The sequence below is a fragment of the Urtica dioica genome, chromosome 9 (assembly GCF_054948205.1).
Source record: "Urtica dioica subsp. dioica isolate 48M chromosome 9, U.dioica_male_clone48M_v1_H2, whole genome shotgun sequence".
Taxonomy (NCBI): domain Eukaryota; kingdom Viridiplantae; phylum Streptophyta; class Magnoliopsida; order Rosales; family Urticaceae; genus Urtica; species Urtica dioica.
Window position 1 is genome coordinate 17443661 of NC_142764.1, and position 21120 is coordinate 17464780.

General features: G+C 40.4%; 4 protein-coding genes across 4 annotated transcripts; 1 reads left to right on the forward strand and 3 right to left on the reverse strand.

Annotated features, from left to right (window-relative positions):
* Window positions 1-1934: 1934 nt before the first annotated feature.
* Window positions 1935-3811, reverse strand: LOC149385405 (F-box protein CPR1-like). The gene is made up of 3 exons (XM_089625073.1): window positions 2600-3811; window positions 2416-2497; window positions 1935-2327 (listed from the first exon to the last, which is right to left on the reverse strand). The coding sequence occupies exons 1-2, from the start codon at window positions 3733-3735 to the stop codon at window positions 2446-2448; spliced, it is 1188 nt and encodes a 395-aa protein (XP_089481199.1). The 5' UTR covers window positions 3736-3811; the 3' UTR covers window positions 1935-2327; window positions 2416-2445.
* A 4200-nt stretch (window positions 3812-8011) lies between these two features.
* LOC149385406 (F-box protein CPR1-like) lies at window positions 8012-9857 on the reverse strand. The gene is made up of 2 exons (XM_089627436.1): window positions 8681-9857; window positions 8012-8576 (listed from the first exon to the last, which is right to left on the reverse strand). The coding sequence occupies exons 1-2, from the start codon at window positions 9814-9816 to the stop codon at window positions 8525-8527; spliced, it is 1188 nt and encodes a 395-aa protein (XP_089483562.1). The 5' UTR covers window positions 9817-9857; the 3' UTR covers window positions 8012-8524.
* Window positions 9858-10323: 466 nt separating this feature from the next.
* On the forward strand, window positions 10324-16069 carry LOC149385407 (uncharacterized). The gene is made up of 9 exons (XM_089626326.1): window positions 10324-10530; window positions 11541-12518; window positions 12739-13104; window positions 13411-13488; window positions 13725-14506; window positions 14750-15047; window positions 15162-15252; window positions 15286-15664; window positions 15736-16069. The coding sequence occupies exons 1-9, from the start codon at window positions 10324-10326 to the stop codon at window positions 15923-15925; spliced, it is 3369 nt and encodes a 1122-aa protein (XP_089482452.1). The 3' UTR covers window positions 15926-16069.
* Window positions 16070-16682: 613 nt separating this feature from the next.
* LOC149385408 (uncharacterized) lies at window positions 16683-20585 on the reverse strand. Its single transcript, XM_089626327.1, has 5 exons — window positions 20521-20585; window positions 20234-20361; window positions 18802-19627; window positions 17432-18518; window positions 16683-17132 (listed from the first exon to the last, which is right to left on the reverse strand). The coding sequence occupies exons 2-5, from the start codon at window positions 20301-20303 to the stop codon at window positions 16683-16685; spliced, it is 2433 nt and encodes an 810-aa protein (XP_089482453.1). The 5' UTR covers window positions 20304-20361; window positions 20521-20585.
* Between the last annotated feature and the right edge of the window lie 535 nt (window positions 20586-21120).

A 21120-nucleotide genomic window follows, 5' to 3' on the forward strand; every position in this document is an offset into this window, starting at 1 on the left:
TACATTTATGAAGAAGAAAAAGAAAATATAAGGAATAAACTGGGAGTTTATAGAAATAGAAGGTGATGAGTATGTCCCGGTGGTAAATTCTTCATATCTATTCTCGAGTAAACAGTACTGCAAGGCACAAGAAGATAAACGCAGGTTTCATGTAGAATTAGTTTAGCTTATTTCAATGTGATAAATATAAAGGCAGTACGACTACAAACTAAGTTATTGCAAACGACATAATATATTGCAAGCATAATATAATTCAGACTTTAACACAGAGAACACTAAAAATACCAAATGAAGATGTTTATTAGAGGAAGGAACTAACAGTGACAGCGACGCGGTGGCGTGAGTAAGATGGCGACGGTCCGGGACTGGAACGCCGAGGAGAAGGAAAAAAGAAAAGAGGGAAAGCTTTATCGAGGAGAAATAATAAAAGAATATTAATTTATATATATGTATATATATATTTTTTAAATCTGTGCATCCATTATTTACGCCCCAGTTTTTAAAACAAGAAAGGGGAATTACATTACTATCTTCATGAGATGAACAATTTCATAAACGTCTCAAAGTAGAAATTCTTTCTCGAATAGAATAGTATTGGAGCTAAATATTCGGACACAAATATCTTTTAAATTACAATCAATCCTGCTTTATTTTTGCAAATTAGGCTCTTAATCAGCGTTAAACATTCACATGTGAGAGTCAACCGGTCAACATTTGGATCAATATTTAATAGTGACCATGTGATCGATCATAAAATAGTTAGGGTGAGTCAAAACTTCAATAGTTGTGGTTACATGTCAATCATAAAAATGTCTGAGAGTCATAACAACTTACTATGATTATCAAAATAAGAGGTGTACTAAAACATTCTAACTTCATAGGCTTGTGATTTGCGCCACAAAACGCTACATACATATCAATCTGTTCGGGTAATTTAATCTTGGAACATAATATATGAAAGATCAAGTTCATACCCTCGTAGTGTCGAGAAGTGCAAAATCACATAATACAGTTACAGCGGTACATCAAGTGAAGCTAGAGTGCCAACTATATTTCATGAAATGTAATTCCCCTCCATAAACTCTAAATCCAACTCTAAATGTCATCTCTCCTATGTATTGACATAGTTCTTACGATGGCTAGATTTATTTACAAAGTATCACGTATCGTATTTATTGTTGGAGTCTTGCACAATATTTAAACCGAGAGTCGAGTAAATTTTTTAATTCAATCGAACACAATAGAGATTTGAACCGTGACTCAGTTGAAATTCGAGTAAGACCCGCTGACATTAGATCCAAAACTTTGTCCGTGTTGTCCATGACGTGCACTTTCCAAAACCTCGGGACATGATGATTCCAAAACCTTATTGTTTTATATAATTTCATGGTTATGCTTAATTCAAAATACATTTATAAATTAAATATTACATTGACAAGAAAAAACAAATTGGATATTCGGACAGATCAATAACTTGATGATATTACATCTAATTTTTGTAGTGTCAGAAATATAAGCTCGATTATTTGCAACAGTGATGATGATGTTGTACGTCTAACACTTAGCCACACTACATTAGCCATAAAGAAATAAACAAATGCCAACACTAAGAAAACGTAGCATGGGAAAAAGTCAGAGTTGGGAATGGTTTGATAGAGATAACAAAACCCCTTCGATATAGCTTTTTCTCTTCCAGTGGGAAAACCCTAAACCCTGGGATCGATGCACATCGGTACCATCAGCGTCGAGGAAAGCACGGACGGTTTTTGATGTGGATTCCCATCGGCACTCAAGTTGATGGCCGGGAACGGTCCCACTTATGAATAAAAGACGTAGAAACTAAATATATCTATGAGAATTTAAAATTTATGACTCCCCCCTAACTTTCTATACCGTAGTCATCCCATTTACGACATTATATGTCTAAACTTTCAACCATATTTGCATTACAAGATGGAACAGTTCATGCAATTTCAACGACATAAAATAAAACAAGTCATTATACTCATACGCAACCATGGATACAATAGTTTGAGTGCTGCTCTCGGCAACATAAACAACATTCCCGAGAAATAGATGTCTTATACATCATCGCCAAACCATTTTCCATTTCTATCCTATATATGCCATCGCATCAGCAATTTTTAAACAAAGGCACTTTGATAACCATAGATCCTAAATTCCTACTAGTACTAACTTGCTTGATTAGTAACATCCTAACATAGAAATTTAAAACAGAACCCGAGCAGCAACACAGTAGTAGTGACCAATTAGACATAGAACCAGCTTGAATCCCTAATTTAAAACGTCCAAAACAGAGCTCCAACCTGAAAGAACAACGTTGCCAAGATATATACATTCATGAATACTGAAACTTACCTCCGCTTGAATCTCTAAAGCAGTCATTTTTTTTACCTCACGCGTTGATCTTAGCTCTGGCTTCATTCACAACTTGAGCTTGAATCCTTTGGCTAGAAAACTATCCTTGCTCAAACCACTGCATGAATCAGATTTGATTACATATAAACGAGCATCAGATCATGACTACTACTTCAAATCAGTCAATTTGGAGTACATATAAGAGAAGGAAATAAATCACCTCTTCTTTCCACTCTGTTTCGGCATCTCCTCCCCCAAATCACCACCGTCCCAATCAAGTCTCACTAAGCTCTCAATGCAGGTGCACATATCGTTGTAGTCGTCCACTCCCGAAATCTTCGAATTCTCTACACTCTGGCTACGAAGGTCATATAGGACTAACCCTTTTCCGGTTTCGAGAAGAACCTTATTTCCACCGTCCCTAAACTCCAGCGGGATCGCGTATTTGAAGGGCACGCCAATTTCCGATGGCCCCACGGAGAGAAGCTTCGTCCACGACTCCTTCGCGCCGTACTCGTTCATCGTCCACACAGCGAACCGGTTGCTATTTGCGTACTTGCGAATCAAGCACAGACGACCCCTCAGCTCCGACACCATCATGCTGGAATACGTGCCGTTTCCGCCGGCACCGCGCTCCGGCTTCGCCACCTCGCGGAACTTCTGGGCACTGATGTCCAATGCGAAGATCGTCCACGGTGAGGAAGCCCGTGGTCCGTTGGGGCCGGAGAGGACCACGATCCAATGGAAGGCGTCGCGGACGATGGCACATCCTTTGCAGAAGAAGGTCGGGAAGCTCAGCTTCTCCACTCTCTTGCACGTCTTGGCCTTCAAGCTGTGGACAGTGAAGACGGGGTCGAAATTGCCGGTCTGCAAGCACTGGAAAGTCTCTCTCCTCACCAGCTTGTAGTCGTCGTCGACCGGGTCGTGCCCGAATGCCATCAGCTCGTCGAACGTGGGACGCGGCAAGCACGGGAAGCCGGGCTCGGGGTCGGCGCTTGGGATTTGAAATTTCCGGTGCTTCCTCGTGGAGGGGTTCCAGAGAGCCAAGCCGGCGCTGGGGTTCTTGAGGACGATGAGGCCATTGCCGGAGCCAATCATCTCCGTGCTTCCGACGGCGTCGTCGAGGGCTCTCGGGAGCTTTGCGGCGGAGTTGGGAGAGTTGAGATTGATCCAGAAGAGCTGGCGGGTCACGACAACGGCGCCGCGGTTGAGGGTATTGAGGTGTAGCTTGACGAAATTGGGAGAGTCGATTAGAGACCGCCACGGCTTCGACACGCTCCGGAAGCGCAGGAGATCCTTCGCCGGAAGTCGGCGGAGAAACTCGGTGATGACGTCATCCGGTAAGCTCGGTGACATGGTGGGTCTGTGCTTTCTCAGAAAGCCTTCGCGTTTTTCTTACTGCACTCAGTGAAATGTAAAAGAAGATAAAGCGACAATCTAGGGTTTTGCGCCGTGGTGTTTTAATTTTGGATATAAGTATTTTATTTTGTTAATTTAATCATTTTATTCTTCAATCATTAAATTTTTTTTTTTTTTAAACACAAATAACGTTGTCGTTTCATTAAATGACTTTAAATTATTTTAACTGTTTTTTTCTTACTAAATATCTAAATTTAATTTTAATCTATATTCTTTGGTTAATTTTAATTTAGAGAAAATTCATTGTTTCGGTTAGAAGTTAGAAGTAAATGAAATATGTTTTAACACTGTTTAATCACAAATAGAGTTGTGAAAGAATCTTTGAATCTAGTATGAAGTTACAAACTCTCATTTGTTGCTAAAAACAATCTCAGTTAGAATAATAATTTTTAATTGAAAAGAAAAAAAAAATCACTAAGACGTTAAACGTTCAAATTTATAAATCGGTCAACATTATGGTCAACTATATTGAATAATGACCATGAGACTGATCATAAAATGATGGTTAGTGTGTCAAACTTCAATAGTTGTGGTCACATTTCAACATTCATAAAATTGTTTGAGAGCCGCAACAACTTATACTACGATTGTCCGAATAAAAAGGTGTTGTAATTACAAATGCTCCAGACGTAGGATCGACCTATTTCAATCTGCTAGCACAATATGTGAAGAATCAAGCTCATGCCTTTGTAGCATCGAGAAGCATATGATAGAGTTACAGTGATACGCCAAGTGAAGCTAGAGTTACTTATTCGTTCAACAATCTTTGATGAAATGTAATTCCCCACCTTAAATTCTAAATGTCATCTCTCTCTATCGAAATAGTTCTTATGATGGCTGTGATTTGCTTAGTCATTATCACATATGATTCAAATTTTAAGTAACACTTTGCACAATATGCAAATCGAGAGTTGAGTAATTTTTTTGTTCAATATAACACAACATATATTTGCAATGTCCGATCGGTCCATGTTGTCAATCACGCACACTATCTAAAACTATGGGACATGATGGTTCCAAAAGCTTATTGTTTTATATAATTTCATGGTTATATATTTAATTCAAAATACTTTTTCAGATTGAAGAACACAAAGAACGTGAAGAACACATAGTTCATGTTTCTTGATTCTTGATTCTTGATTGAAGAACACAAAGAACGTGAAGAACACATAGGCCGACTATTGGCGAAGTGACGAGGAGCCGGAAACCACTTTCCGGTCGAAGAACACGAAGAACGCAAATAACACGAAGGCCGACTATTGGCGAAGTGACGATGAGCCGGAAACCATTTTTCGGTGAGACAAGGACGATAAGAATAGAAGAACTTCACCACACCTAAACTACATGCGATCATAGGGTCCGACCCTTGATCGAACCACGGAAGGTTCTGAATGCTAATCTAAAAACGTTATTAACATTTTGGCGCTAGAAGGAGGGGTACCCGAAGAACAACCACGATATCCCATCGGCAAACTTTCTCTTTTCAAAACCAGAAGACTCCTTCGGAAAAGTCTCAAAACCGGAGGACTACTCCGTTAAAGCATCAAAATCGGAAGACCGCTGAAGCATCAAAATCGAAAAACTCCTCTGGTAAAAGTCTCAAGATCGGAGGACTACTCCGTTGAAGCATCAAAATCGGAAGACTCCTCCGGAAAAAGTCTCAAGATCGGAGGCCTACTCCGTTGAAGCATCAAAATCGGAAGACTCCTTCGGAAAAAGTCTCAAGACTGGATGACTTCTCCGTTGAAGCATTAAAACTGGAAGACTCCTCCGACAAAAGTCTCAAGACCGGAGGACTACTCCGCTGAAGCATCAAAACCGGAAGACTCTTCAGGAAAAAGTCCCAAGACCAAAGAATTACCCCGCTGAAGCATCAGAACCGGAAGACTCCTCCGGACAAAGTCTCAAGACCGGAGGACTACTCCGCTGAAGCATCAAAACCGGAAGACTCCTCCGGAAGAAGTCCCAAGATCGGAGGACTACTCCGCTGAAGCATCAAAACCGGAAGACTCCTCCGAAAAAAGTCCCAAGATTGGAGGACTACTCCGCTGAAGCATCAATATCGTAAGACTCCTCCGAAAAAAGTCCCAAGATCGGAGGACTACTTCGTTGAAGCATCAAAACCTGAAGATTCCTTCACCAAAAATCCAGACCCCCGTGGTTTAGGGTTGCTCGGTCCTCGTGATCGAGTCGCTTAAGGCCTATGTGGCTCTGAAAATCCCGACCTCCATGGTTTAGGGTCGCTCGGTCCGCGTGATCGAGACGCTTAAGGCCCCCATGGTTCCGAGAATCCTGACCCTCGTGGTTTATGATCGCTCGGTCCCCGTGATCGATTCGCTAAAGGCCCACGTGGCTCTGAAAATCCCGACCCGGTGGTTAGGGTCGCTCAATCCTCGTGATCGAGTCACTTAAGACCCCGTGGCTCCAAAAATCCCAATCCGCGTGGTTTAGGATCGCTCGATCGTCGCAATCGAGTCGCTTATGGCCCTCGTGGCTCCGAAAATCCTGACCCCCGTTATTTAGGGTCGCTCATCCCTGCTATCGAGTCGCTTAAGGCCCGCGTGGCTCCGAAAATCACGACCCCCATGGTTTAGGGTCGCTCGATCCCCGCTATCGAGTCGCTTAAGGACCCCATGGCTCCGAAAATCCCGACCTTCGTGGTTTAGGATCGCTCGATCCCTGTTATCGAGTCGCTTAAGAACCCCGTGGCTCCGAAAATCCCGACCCCCGTGGTTTAGGGTCGCTCGATCCTCGTGATCGAGTCGCTTAAGGCCCCCGTGGCTCCGACAATCCCGAGTGACTGACCGCGGCGTCGAAGAGAGAGAAACAGACGGCGACAGACTCGAGACGAAAAAAAAAGAGGGAAAGACACTGAACGGTCCTTTTTAAAAATAATAAGAGAATATTCCCTAAAAAAATAAGAGAATATTGTGCATCCTATAATTCCTATTTACAGTTTACGCCCTAAGTTTTGAAAATTAAAAAAAAAAAAAAAAAAAAAGGAAAATTACGTCTATCTTCTATGAGATGCATCATTTCATAAACGACTCACATTTGAGATAGGTATGTTCTTTAGTTGTTGATGCATTTTTTTATTTTTTCTTAATTTTTTTGGATTTTTATTTGGGTCGAATGGAAACCATTCATAGTTAGAATGTATTAATTTATGAATTACTAACTTTATTTCTATAAATTTTAGTTTATTTTGTTTACTGACTTATCTCTTTTAACTTTATCAAATGCTCAATATTTCAGAAGGGGAACACGAGAATTGAAAGACCTAAATTTACTTATGTATATGCAAACTTAACCACATTCAGCAATGATAGAGCATTATGTAGACACAAATTATTTAATCTGAAAAACATATATATAAACATCACATTTGATTAAAAAAAAAAAAAATTATTAAGAAGATGACAATAATACAAGACAACGATAATACAAGATAGCATCAAGAATGTACAAGATATAAACCAAAATAAACTGGAATTATGAAAAATTTGAACGAGAAGATGTGAAATGCGAGAATCTAGTTGAAAGAATTGAGCGTCTATCAGTTTTGAAATTTAAAACGTACGCAACAATATAAAAAAAATTCATTAATATTTTTCATAATAACTAATCCCTTAGATTGAGGATTTAATTTCTACAAAATTAACACGTATCAATTAAGTTTTGAATTAGTAAAGTCCACTACATTATTTCGCAACATAATAAAAAGAAAATGTTATCTATGATTACAACAAAATTCAGCTATAAATATTTTTTCATATTTTTCTACTAAAGGTTATTTTGCCACATCAGCAATTGCGGCTATATTTGAAATGCCGGTTGAGTTCGTCTAACTTTTATTTTTTTTTCATTTTTTTTTATTCTTTCAGAAAATTTAGATGGTAATGATTTAATTCACTCAGGATCAAATTTTCTGATTCTGTCACGATCAAATTAATAAGGAAAACATATGCTCAAATGTTTTATTGAGACCATACAACGGAAAGGGGGCATGAAAATACATTAAGCATTCTTCATTCAGTTTGTGAGTTTAGAAATTCATTTATTTGCGGCTTTATTTCGTTGGTTATTTGTTCTGCTGAAATTCCGTGTATAAATATGTTTGAAAACGTCTAGAACTCTAGATAAGCATTTTGTATTTGAGATTCCGTTTCCCACTTGCAAAATTCACGTCAACATTTTTCACCAAGTATGTCTATAAAACTTTCAACCATATTTTTAATACAAGATTAAAAGTTGATACAATACTAACCACATAAAATAAAACAAGTCATTACATACTCGAAACAATAGCTTGCATGCTGCTCTGAGCACCATAAACAACATTCCCCAGAAATAGATTGTCTTACAAATCATCCACAAACCATATCTTTCCATTCCTATCCTATATATGTCATTGCATCAGCAATATTTAAACAAAGGCACTTTGATAACCATAGATCCTAAATTCCTACTAGTAATAACTTACTTGATTAGTAACATCCTAAAACTTTTAAAACAGAACCCCAGAAGCAAACACAGTAGTAGTGACCAGTTCGACACAGAACCAGCTTGATTCCCTAAGTTAAGACGTCCAAAACACAGCTCCATCCTGAAAGAACAATGTAGCCAAGATATTACATTCATGAATACTGAAACTTATCTCCGCTAGAATCTCTAAAGCAGTCATTTTTTTTTTTATCTCGAGCGTTGATCTTAGCTCTGGCTTCATTCACAATTTGAGCTTGAATCCTTTGGCTAGAAAACTATCCTTGCTCAAACCACTGCATGAATTAGATAAGATGAGATATGAACTGAGTATCAGATAACAGATAACAGATAACGACTATTACTTCAAATCTTTCAATAAGAGAACGAAATCAGTCACCTCTTCTTTCCACTCGGTTTCGGCTTCTCTTCCTCCAAATCACCACCGTCCCAATCAAGTCTAACTAAGCTCCCAACGCAGAGGCACATACCCTTGTAGTCGTCCACTCCCGAAATCTTCGAATTCTCTACACTCTTGGTACGAAGGTCGTATAGGACTAATCCTTTTCCGGTTTCAAGAAGAACCTTATTTCCACCGTCCCTATACTCCACCGGGATGGCGTATTTGAAGGGCACGCCAATTTCCAATGGCCCCACGGAGAGAAGCTTCGTCCACGACTCCTTCACACCGTACTCGTTCATCGTCCACACAGCGAACCGGTTGCTATTCGCGTACTTACGAATCAAGCACAGACGACCCCCCAGCTTCGACATCATCATGCTGGAATGCGTGCCGTTGCCTCCGGCGCCGCGCTCCGGCTTCGCCACCTCACGGAACTTGTGGGCACCGATGTCCAATGCGAAGATCGTCCACGGCGAGGAAGCCCGTGGTCCGTTGGGGCCGGAGAGGACCACGATCCAATGGAAGGCGTCGCGGACGATGGCACATCCTTTGCAGATGAAGGTCGGGAAGCTCAGCTTCTCCACTCTCTTGCACGTCTTGGCCTTCAAGCTGTGGACAGTGAAGACGGGGTCGAAATTGCCGGTCTGCAAGCACTGGAAAGTCTCTCTCCTCACCAGCTTGTAGTCGTCGTCGACCGGGTCGTGCCCGAATGCCATCAGCTCGTCGAAGGCGGGTCGAGGCAAGCACGGGAAGCCGGGCTCGGGGTCGGCGCTTGGGATTTGAAATTTCCGGTGCTTCCTCGTGGAGGGGTTCCAGAGAGCCAAGCCGGCGCTGGGGTTCTTGAGGAAGATGAGGCCATTGCTGGACCCCATCATCTCCGTGGTTCCGGCGGCGTCGTCGAGGGGTCTAGGGAGCTTCGCGGCGGAGGTGGGAGAGTCGAGGTTTATCCAGAAGAGCTGGCGGTTCATGACAATGGCACCGCCGTTGTGGGTATTGAGGTGTAGCTTGATGAAATTGGGAGAGTCGATCAGAGACCGCCACGGCTTCGACACGCTCCGGAAGCGCAGGAGATCCTTCGCCGGAAGTCGGCGGAGAATCTCGGGGATGACGTCATCCGGTAAGCTCGGTGACATGGTGGGCCTTAGCTTTTTACAGCACTCAGTAAAAATGTAAAAGAAGATAAAGCGACAATCCAGGGTTTTGCACCGTGGTGTTTTTACAATTTTCCCTTCTTTTGGGAAATGGCCGGATGTAGTAGTGTTTGTAATGATTTGGACCAAAATGTAGAGTTTCTTGTTTTGGACACTTTTAGTAGTTGTTGAAGTGAGCAAGTACATATTTGCCCTTGAGTTAATTTTTTGTTTTGAAAATACCCATTTCCCAAATACCGAGTATATCAAAATCAAAACGAAATTGAAACCCATTTTCATCTCCTTCTTCGCGCGTATCTAAAACCCTCACCCAGTTCGCCTAAATCGCCGGGTGCCCTCCCCCACGTCGCCGAAATCCCGGGATCTGTCACCCACGTCGCCGAAATCGCCGGGGCCGTTTCTAATCTCTCTTAAAAATCTCAGGTTTGTTGCTCATTATTCTTTCAAATCTCTACGAATCCCATTTTTTGAAACCCAAAATCGCAGAAAATGACGGCCAAAAAACGCGCGCCGGTTTGGAAGAGTCCGAGGACGATGAAGAAAGCTCCGGCGCCGCTGAAGAAAAATCTTTCTCCGGCCAAGAAGCCAACAAAGTCTCGAGTGAAGAAACCAAAACCGGTCATTGACTCACCGGCGTCAAATTCAGATGAGACATCGCAATTTCAACTCAGAAAACGAAAACCAACTGTAAATGAGGTAAATTTCTTCACTTTGAGTGTTTTGGGTAACTTTTTTATGCCATGCAAAACTGAATTTGGGTTATTATTTAGATTTCGTTGATCTACATTTTCTGTGTTTTGAAAACTGCATAGGTTATAATTTCTGTAATTGTAGACATTTAAAGCTATAGTTCATAGAATTGTATATGTTTATGTCTACAATTTCACACCATTTTGTTGTTGTAGACTATTTTTTCGACATCTACAATAGCTGTAATTGTAGACTTTTATTTCTAGAATTTTTGTGAATGTAGCCATTTATATGAACTGTAGATGTAAATGGCTACAGTCATCAGAATTGTAGACATAAAGGTATACAATTTCAGAAATCGTAGACTCTTTTTTGTATGAGTACTGTTTGTGTAGATACAAGTCTGGTGATATGTGTAGATTTTCATGTTTTTTTCTTCACTTATGAGGTAAATTTCTTCACTTTGAGCGTTTTGGGTAACTTTTTTATAGCATGCAAAGATGAGTTTAGGTTATTATTCATGTGATTGTAGAATGTTTGATCTACATTTATAGTGTTTTAAAAACTTAATAGGTTATAAATTCTGTAGTTGTAAACATTTATAGCTATAGTCACTAGAATTGTAGATGTTTATGTCTATAGTTTCACACCATTTTGTTGTTGTAGACTATTTTTTTCGACATCTAAAATTTCTGGAATTGTATAGTTTTATGTCTAGAATTTTTGTGAATGTAGCCATTTATATAGCTATTTATATGAACTGTAGATATAAATGGCTACAGTCACGCGAATTGTAGACATAAAAGTCTATAATTTCAGAAATTGTAGACATAATAGTCTACAATTCCAGACATTGTAGACATAACAGTCTACAATTCTGGAAATTATAGACATAACAGTCTACAATTTCAGAAATTGTAGACTGGTTTTTGTATGAGCACTTTTGTGTAGATATAATTCTGGTGATATGAGGAGTGTTTGTGTAGATTTTCATCTTTTTTTCTTGGCATATGCAGGGATTTGTGAGGTTTGTTGCCGAAGAACAGATTGTCGACCATAATTTCAGCTTCTTCGGCGCATTGGACAAGTTTGAGGAGACGATGGCCATGTCTCCTGAGGAGAAGGAGTTGTTTAGTGCGTCATGTTTCGGCCAGTTCCTTGATCATCCAAAAATCACCAAATCATCTAAGATTATTAATCACCTGTTGATGAGGGTTGGTGATTTTGAGGGGGTCGAGTCAGATGACGCGATCTACATAGAGATTGGTGGGGAACCGAGACCTTTTACAGCAAAGCAGTTCGCGGAGATAACTGGTCTTCGCTACGTCGATGACTACAGCCCCTGTGACGTGGAGATTACCGATGTGGAAGGTAGCTTGTTCAAAGAAATCTTCCTTGGAGGCGTCGTGAAGAATCGGGGAGTGTTGACGTCAATGCTAAGTAAAAGCAAGTCTTGGGAGAACACTCAAAAGCGAGTGAAGTTGTTACTACTTCACTTCCTGACGAACATTCTCCTCGCCGCTCCGGCTCACACCCCGATACAAAACATGTCTTGGGCAATGCTTGTCGAGGACTTGGATGAATTCAACAAACATCCATGGGGGAACGTGGCGTGGAATTTCTTCCACGGACAGGTGCGGAAGTATGTTATGAAGATGGCCTCCAAGGCGGAGTCGAAGCAAAAAATCAACTTCCCGGGTTTCGTCTACCCGCTTCAAGTCTGGGCGTACGAGTGCCTGCCTGTGCTGACTGCTCTAAAGCTCTGCCAACAAGTGTCTGAAACCGCCGTACCACTTATGCGGCGGTGGAAAACAAATGCGCATGTCTTGGATTCAAGACTGAAGGAGATTAATTTCCAGGATGTAGAATTCAGACCACTTGGCGCTGAGGTTGAGGATATACTCCCTCAGAAGAAGAAGCAGAAGTTTAAGCAGAAGCATGTACTTTCCCTCGCGTCCACCTCCACCTCGAGGTCCAACAATGATGATTTACGGGTGAGTACATTACCTTCCTATATATCTACAATAACCACTACTGTAGATAATCAGGTCTACAATTTGTACCAATTGTAGACGTAAATGTCTACAATCAGTTCAATTGTAGACGTCAATGTCTACATTCATAAATTGTAGACGTAATTGTCTACAATCAGTTGTATTGTAAACGTCAATGTATACACTGTTTTGATATATTGTCCATTTTCTAACCTTACAGACCCAACTTAAGCTCATAGAGCTGGAAGATTCAATCCTTCAGTTGAAGGCTGAATGGACAGGGTTTAAGGCCGCCAATGAAGTTTTCAAGAACGAGATTAGGGGAATTGTCAAAGCTCTCTCGGCGAAGATTGATCCACAGCCGGAGAAGAACAACAACAAGGAAGCACAAAGTGAAACAGAGACGGGGACAGAAAGTGAAACCGAGTCCGAGACCGAGTCCGATGGTGATGGTAAGCCAGACAACAAGCCAGATGCCACACCAGTGAAGGAAACGGTCGTTGAAAAAAAAAATGAAAGTGAGAGTGAATATGAAACTGACTCTGATGATGAATCAGAGACAGAAGAAGACGAAGAAAAAAACAAGGTAAATTACTGACTGAAATTGTAGACCTATACGTTTACACTTTCTGAAATTGTAGACTTTTAAGTCTACAATTACTAAAACTGTAGACTTAGAAGTATACAATTTCAGAAATTGTAGACCTATAAGTATACAATTTCAGAAATTGTAGACCTATAAGTATACAATAAATGAAATTGTAGACTTAAAAGTCTACAATTACTGAAATTGTAGACTTATAAGTACACAATGACTGCAATCGTAGAATGGATTTTAAGTAGACAATAACTGATATTGTAGACTGTTTGAACTTGTTGATTGTTTGTCTAGGGAAAAGAGGAAAAGGAAGAGGAAAAGAAAGATGAGAAGGAAGAAGAAGAGAAGACAGAAGAAGAAGAAAACAACAAGGTAAATTACTGACTGAAATTGTAGACTTACACTTTCTACAATTGTAGACTTTTAAGTCTACAATTACTGAAACTGTAGACCTAGAAGTATACAATTTCTGAAATTGTAGACTTCAAAGTCTACAATTACAGAAATTGTAGACTTATAAGTACACAATGACTGCAATCGTAGAATTGATTTTAAGTAGACAATAACTGATATTGTAGACTGTTTGAACTTGTTGATTGTTTGTATAGGGAAAAGAGGAAAAGGAAGAGGAAGAGAAGACAGAAGAAGAAGAAAACAACGACGGGGACAAGCCCGACGACAACGACGGGGACAAACCCGACGAAAACGACGGGGACAAGTCCGAAGGGGACAAGCCCGAAGGGGACAAGCCAGACGGAGACAAGCCCGAAGGGGACAAGCCCGAAGGGGACAAGCCCGACGGGGACAAGCCCGACGGGGACAAGCCCGACGGGGACAAGCCCGACGGAGACAAGCCCGACGGGGACAAGCCCGACGGAGACAAGCCCGACGGAGACAAGCCCGAAGGGGACAAGCCCGATGGGGACAAGCCCGACGGAGACAAGCCCGATGGGGACAACCCCGAAGGGACGAATGAAGACAAGAAAGAAGACCAAGTTGGTCAAGAAGAGTATGTACTTCCGTGTTTTTCTGAAACGGAATCAGAAAAAAGAGAAAGGTTGGACCGTCAAGAAAAACTACTTGAGGAAGAGGCATGGGATGATAGCCAACCATGGTTTTATGGTACGGTTCCAGAAGGCAAAACTAGAGCGCAAATTGAGGAAGAGTTGTATGCCGCAAAGAAGTTGGCAGAACAACATATTATCATTGAGGACTCACCTCAAATTGAGGATGAGTTGTATGCCGCAAAGAAGTTGGCAGAACAACATATTATCATTGAGGACTCACCTCAAATTGAGGATGAGTTGTGTGCCGCAAAGACGCCGAAAGAGAAACAAATTCTCATTGTCGACTCACCTCAAAAACCGAGAAGTAGAGTACCTCCGAAAAGGTACATTTATACATAAATTGTAGTCAGTTATACAATCAATTGTAGTCATTTATACAATCAATTGTAGACATTCGTGAAATTGTAGACATTCATGACATTGTAGACATACATGAAATTGTAGACATACATGAAATTGTAGACATTCGTAAAATTGTAGACATACCTGAAATTGTAGACATGTATGTTTACAGTTTAGAACAGTATAAATAGATTTTTGACATAGTTATTTGTTTGATTTGACAGGTTTACACCGACTTCGATGCCACGACCATACGTTAAGTTCACGAAAGATCAGAAACGACCCGCAAAGATCCCGCTATCTGGTATTTTCATTGTGCCAACAGATGAAGAGACTACAATCATGGAAAAGTGGATTGGGGTTGGGTTTCGGAAAAATTACAAATCATTGCCGCCCGGTTCCGCAGTTTACAAGAAGGAGAGTGAGGGCTTGCCGGGAAATTGGAACTTTAACGTACAGGTCGTCACAAGCAAAACCTTCTTTTATACCCTCTGGACACCGGCGGCATGGCTGAGTGACGAGGTGAGTGTAATTATAGTGTGACATATTTGTACAGTTATACATCAATTGTAGGCTTATATGTCTACAATTTCCTGGATTGTAGTGTAATTGTAGACTTTTTTTTTTTTTTTGTAGCATATCGACATTGCCATGTACTACTTGGGCAAGAAGCGGAAGTATGGTCAAATGTCAAAGAAGTTCACCATAATGGACGGGTTTTTTTATAGTTACGCCGATGAGGCATATGACAAATGAAAAGCGTGCACCGACAAGGATGAATTTAACTGGAAGAAGGAAACCCGCATCTTGGACTACATTACTGCTGATATTGAGTGTCAACTTCATTCATGGCCGTGGGTGGAGGTTGATTATATCTACGTCCCTTGTTGTATCAAGAAGTTGTCTCATTGGGTCCTTGTGGTAGCTCATCTAAAGTCACGGAAGCTAATGGTCTACGACTCCATGTCCAAGAGCAAAAGGAGCCACAAATCCGTGATGACCCACCTGCTCAGACTCGCTGAAATCATCCCAATTATTCTGTGTTCGATTAATGCTTTCGACGGATTAGGCATCGAAGACACAAGCTCGGCGGCGTTCAGCCTTGAGGACCATGATGCTATGCCACAACAAGAGAATGGGTAATGCCCTCCGCTAGAATTCTTGTGTATTTCATATTTTTTTTATACTAAACTAACATATATATTTGCAGCGGAGATTGTGGCATGTTCGTGATCAAGGCAGTTGAGTACTTGACCCACGGCGTACACATGTCTAATTTAGACGCATCCCTCATGAACATGTTTAGGCGGAAGCTCACGATTGATTTATTCCGTCATGGGGCGGTGAAACTTGCGACCGGCTACGGATCTGACGACGAGTTTCCGACATCTAAGGACTAGATTTTTATGTTTACATGAACTCAATCTCAAACTATGAAGTTACTTTTAAAACTATGTTTTATATTTTTGTATGGCTTTGTATGACAATTTGAAGCATGAATTCCTAAACAGTGCTATCTATCTTGGTATGGTTTGTTTTGTTATGGCTACAGTCGTCGTGATTGTAGACATATATATCTACAATTTGACATTATAGGTCTACAATCATAACAACTGTAGACATTAATGTCTACATTCACTACAACTGATAGCTTTTTTTTTTTTATGGTCGTGTCTAAAGATCTGTACAGTGATGTCTACAGTCGTCGTGATTGTAGACATATATATCTACAGTTTGACATTTTACGTCTACACAACAACTGTAGACATTAATGTCTACATTCACTACAACTGATAGCTTTTGTTTTGTTATGTCTAAAGATGTGTACAGTGATGTCTACAATCGTCGTGATTGTAGACATATATATCTACAGTTTGACATTTTATGTCTACAATCACAACAACTGTAGACATTAATGTCTACATTCACCACAACTGGTAGACAATGAAGTCTATAATTTGAACAACTTCTATCATGTAATGTTTTCAAGACGTAAAAAAGACATAATTTTATCATATAAGTCGTCATTCAAACTCCAAAACAGAGTAAATACACTCCAAGTTCCAAAAAGACATTAAATACACATTCAAAGGCGTACACTCAGCTGGAATTTGAGAAGTACATGTGTATGTTGGACTCTGAAAATCCGGAAATAATTCATCCATTCCTCTCCGACAAAGGAACTGGACTGCTGCATGTAGTCCGGTTGTGACCAACTTCTCCACATCGCGAACACTTCCTACGAATAGGCTCTTCCCCTTGAGAAGGTATACGTCTCTTCTTCGGTCTACCTGCGGCACGTGCTCTGTGTGTTGGAGGCTGAATTACAAAATTTGCGACCTCAGGGGGAATAATCCACGTCTGAATATTACCATGGGGATGGTGGACACCTGCATAACTTGCCCTCCAATACTCTGCAGTATAGTAAGGCGAAATATATCCCTCAACCGCAAGGTTACGATGTCCACACGCAGCAATACCATGAGCACATATGAAACTGTCAAGTTGAAATTCCCGACACGAGCATGTTTTTTCGTGCAAATTGACAGCCCACGTGTTTCCATCTCTGTCACCTACCTCAAACTCGAGGAATGATGATGGCCTCACCTAGAATAAAAGAATAATTAGAGTAAGTCATGTACGTGTAGACATATAACTAAAATTGTAGACGTAGATGTCTATAAATACCTGTAACTGTAGACTTCAATGTCATTGTAGACATCAATGTCTATAGTTTTATACAAATTGTGGACATCAATGTATATAATCACTACCAATTGTAGACATACATCATCTACAATCACTGCTAATTGTAGACATAAATGTCTACAATCATCACAATTGTAGATGACGTATGTCTACAGTTAGAACACAATACTGAATAAAATACAAAAAGATCAACATACCGGCATTCCACAAGCTGCAGCATAGTTTGTCTCTAGTTTCTTCTGGGCCTCTTTGGTCAATAACGTTGTTGTTTTTGTTGCCAACTCTCTACGTTCGTGATACCATCCTAGACTTCTTTCCCGCAACCAGTCGAACAACTTAGAAATAGGAAACTCTCTAGGCTTAACGTTGAACGCATTCAATGATTCTGCGTTGTTGTTCGTCATGATATCGTACCTGTTTTCACGAAAACAAGATCGTGCCCACCTTTGATACCCAACCTCCTTCTCCAGGTATGGGCGTATTTCTGGATTTTCAGAGTCCAACATACACATGTACTTCTCAAATTCCGGCTGAGTGTACGCCTTTGCTGCGGCGTAAAATTTCCACTTCACTTGCTTTGTTATGCTCCCTTTGAATGTGGTCTTCAAGTTACCAAGCAAATGATGTACGCAAAAACCGTGTTCACGGGTTGGATACACCTCCTTGACTGCATTAACTATTCCTTGGTGCCTATCAGATACAATTACCGTATGCTCCCTATCCCCAATAGCGTCCTTCACCTTTCTCAAGAAGTAAATCCAAGTCTCATTAGATTCATTAGAACCATGAAAGAAGGCGAGTGGAAATATTTGTTCATTTCCGTCCATGGCACACGATGTATACAAAGTTCCTTTGTAATAGTTCTTCAAGAAAGTTGCATCAACAATGATAATAGGCCTGCAATACTTCCAACCCCTCCTCCACGGGCTAAGTGACATGAAGAAGCTAACGAACTGATTATTCGACCCCGTAGTGACAAGGTCAAAGAGAGAACCTGGATTTTTAGTCTCGATCATGTACATCAACTTAGGTAGGAACGCGTAGGACTCTGCTTCGGTGCCGTAAAGGGACTTAAGAGCTTTTCCTCTCGACCGCCACGCTTTTTTGTATGACATACGAACTCCGTAATCCATTTGCATGTAATTAATGATCTCCTTTGGTTTACACAATCCCAACGTCGGATCTATGCACTTGTGCTTCACAACCTCTCCCACTACTTTGGATGTGGCTTGAGGATGATATCCTTGTCTTTCATTTATAGGACAAATATGTTCACTCTCAAACCTGAATAAGAAAATTCCAAATTAAACATTACTTTCAATTTATATGTGTAATTGTAATAAAAACTCTCATAAACTGTAGACTTATAAGTCTACAATTAACGATAATTGTAGAGATATATGTCTACAGTTTCAGTAACTGTGTACTTATAATATCTACAATTATTTTCAATTATAGAATTGCAAGTCTACAATTTATGTAAACTGTAGACTTGCATGTCTACAGTTGGAGTAGTTTGTAGACATGTAAACTAACAATTATTCTATTATGGCAACCTAATAATTACCTTTTAATCCTAAAAATCGGAGAGCTGGGAATTCTAACTGCTCGAACACTCCATTTACAATGCTCTCCCGGACAAACTACATGGAGACATTCTTTAGATGAATACTTTGTCCGAAACGTACAGTGTTTGTTAATGGCATACAAACTCAATTGTTTTTGCAACACCAATTTGCTAGCATACATTCCATGAAGCTTGAGTGTCACAGGGGAATTGATATCCAGCACTTGCTCATCGCTACTTGGATGAGGAGGAGGAGGATGAGCGGACTGCCTACGTGGAGGAGGCGGAGGATGGGACTCTCTACATGGAGGAGGCGGAGGAGGGGATTCTCTACGTGGAGGAGGCGGAGTAGGAGGAGTCTGTCTAGGTGGTCGAGGAGGGGATTCTCTACATTCTTCCGTTGCATCGTAGAAAGTATTCATGTCCTCAAGTCCCTGCGTTGGCTCAACCGTGTTAGGAGTTGATCTAAATCCTGGAGAAACTACGCTCTCCCATGCTGCCTCATGCCCTTCCCGTGGCTCTTCAGATATTTCCAAAATCATATGAAATCTTCCGACGTCAGGTATCGTTTTCCTCAAATACAAATAAGCTTTCAATTGACCGTTGTCTTTAATCTCAACAGGTTTACATGCACCGTCAATCAAGTACTTCAAACCGATCCTGTGAGTTGATGGGGAAAGGCCAAGCTCCGCGAACAAAATCTGCATCAAACTAGGGTAGTTCACCGAAGACGACACCATAATACCCAAATTTCCTCCCTCGACGTATACTGTGGGTTCGACCCATGTACCACTGTGTTTCAAAAATATATATATTTCGGACATTCCTGCATAGGAGAAACGCATATCTGATTTTGTTATTATCATGTATGAAAAAAATTAAATGTCTACAATGAGAATATTTGTAGAAATGTATATCTACAATTACACCAATGAAGTGTAATTGTAGATATACTGTCTACAATTATTGTAATTGTAGATATACTGTCTACAACTGTAGACATACAGGTCTACACCTTCAGCTGTTGTAGACTAATACGTCTACAACAACGGAAGTTGTAGACCTATATGTCTACAATTACAACATGTCTACAGTCTACAATTTTAGAGACTGTAGACATGTATGTCTACAATTCAAGAACGCGAAAAACAATGAAGAACAACACACAAACAAACCCAGCAACAAACAACACAGAGACGGCGGGTAATGGCACCAACAAACCCAGAACGACACAAACCTAAAACCCAGACAAACGCACGAAAACAAAGAAGAACGACGAAAAAGAAGCTTTCTTTTAAGATGCACGATAATGACGTTGAACAAACATGAATCCGAAACCCATAAACTCAAAAACCCCACGACGATGAACGAAAGCCCAGAAACAAAAAGAGAGGAGAGAAGACGACGAAGACGATGAACGAAAGAAGCTTACTTTTAGACGAGGACGAGGTGGCCGGAGAGCTGAGCTTCACTTCATAGACACGCAGCTCATGGAGGATCATGACAGGGAGATGAAACGTCCTTCACACGCAGAGAAAAAAAAAGAGAGGAGAGAGAGAGCTGTACATGGCACAATAAACAAGACCGTATGAGAAGTCTTATACAGCAAGTTTTGGTTTGGGGGTTTGAATGAACAAAATTACAAATTCAAGGGCAAACCCGGTATCAAACTATTATCTCTCCTCAAAACACTACTAAAAGTGTCCAAAAACAAGGTACCCTATATTTTGGTCCAAATCATTGAAAACACTACTACATCCGGCCATTTCCCTTTTCTTTTTTATTTGGATATAAATGTTTGGGCGGGCTAAGTAAGTAGCCCAAACATTTCTCTTTAAAAAATCGAAGTCTAACTATTAGGAGAAATTGCCTAATTTGCCACCAATTTCATAACATTTTCCCACTTTTCACCAAAATGCTTATTTTTCCCAAAAAGTCACAATCTATGTCAACAATATTGATATCTATGTTTGCCTTTCACTATTAGATATCAACATTGTTGACATAAATGTCAACATTGTTGACATAGAGGTGACATTTTGAGAAAAATTAGCGTTTTTGTGGAAAATGAGAAAATGTTATGAAATTGGTGGCAAATTAGGCAATTTCTCATTATAAAGAGAAGTTTCATTTTCTAAACCCTAAAGTAATGAAAATATTTCAATTAGACCCACTGATTAAGAAATATTCAAAATTGGACTTTTGTACTAATTTCATACAAAAATATCCCCAGTTCAAATATACCCTCTCTCTCTCACACTTCATCTATTTCACTCTCATTTTCTATCTCTTTCTCTCCCCAAATTCGACCGAACAAAC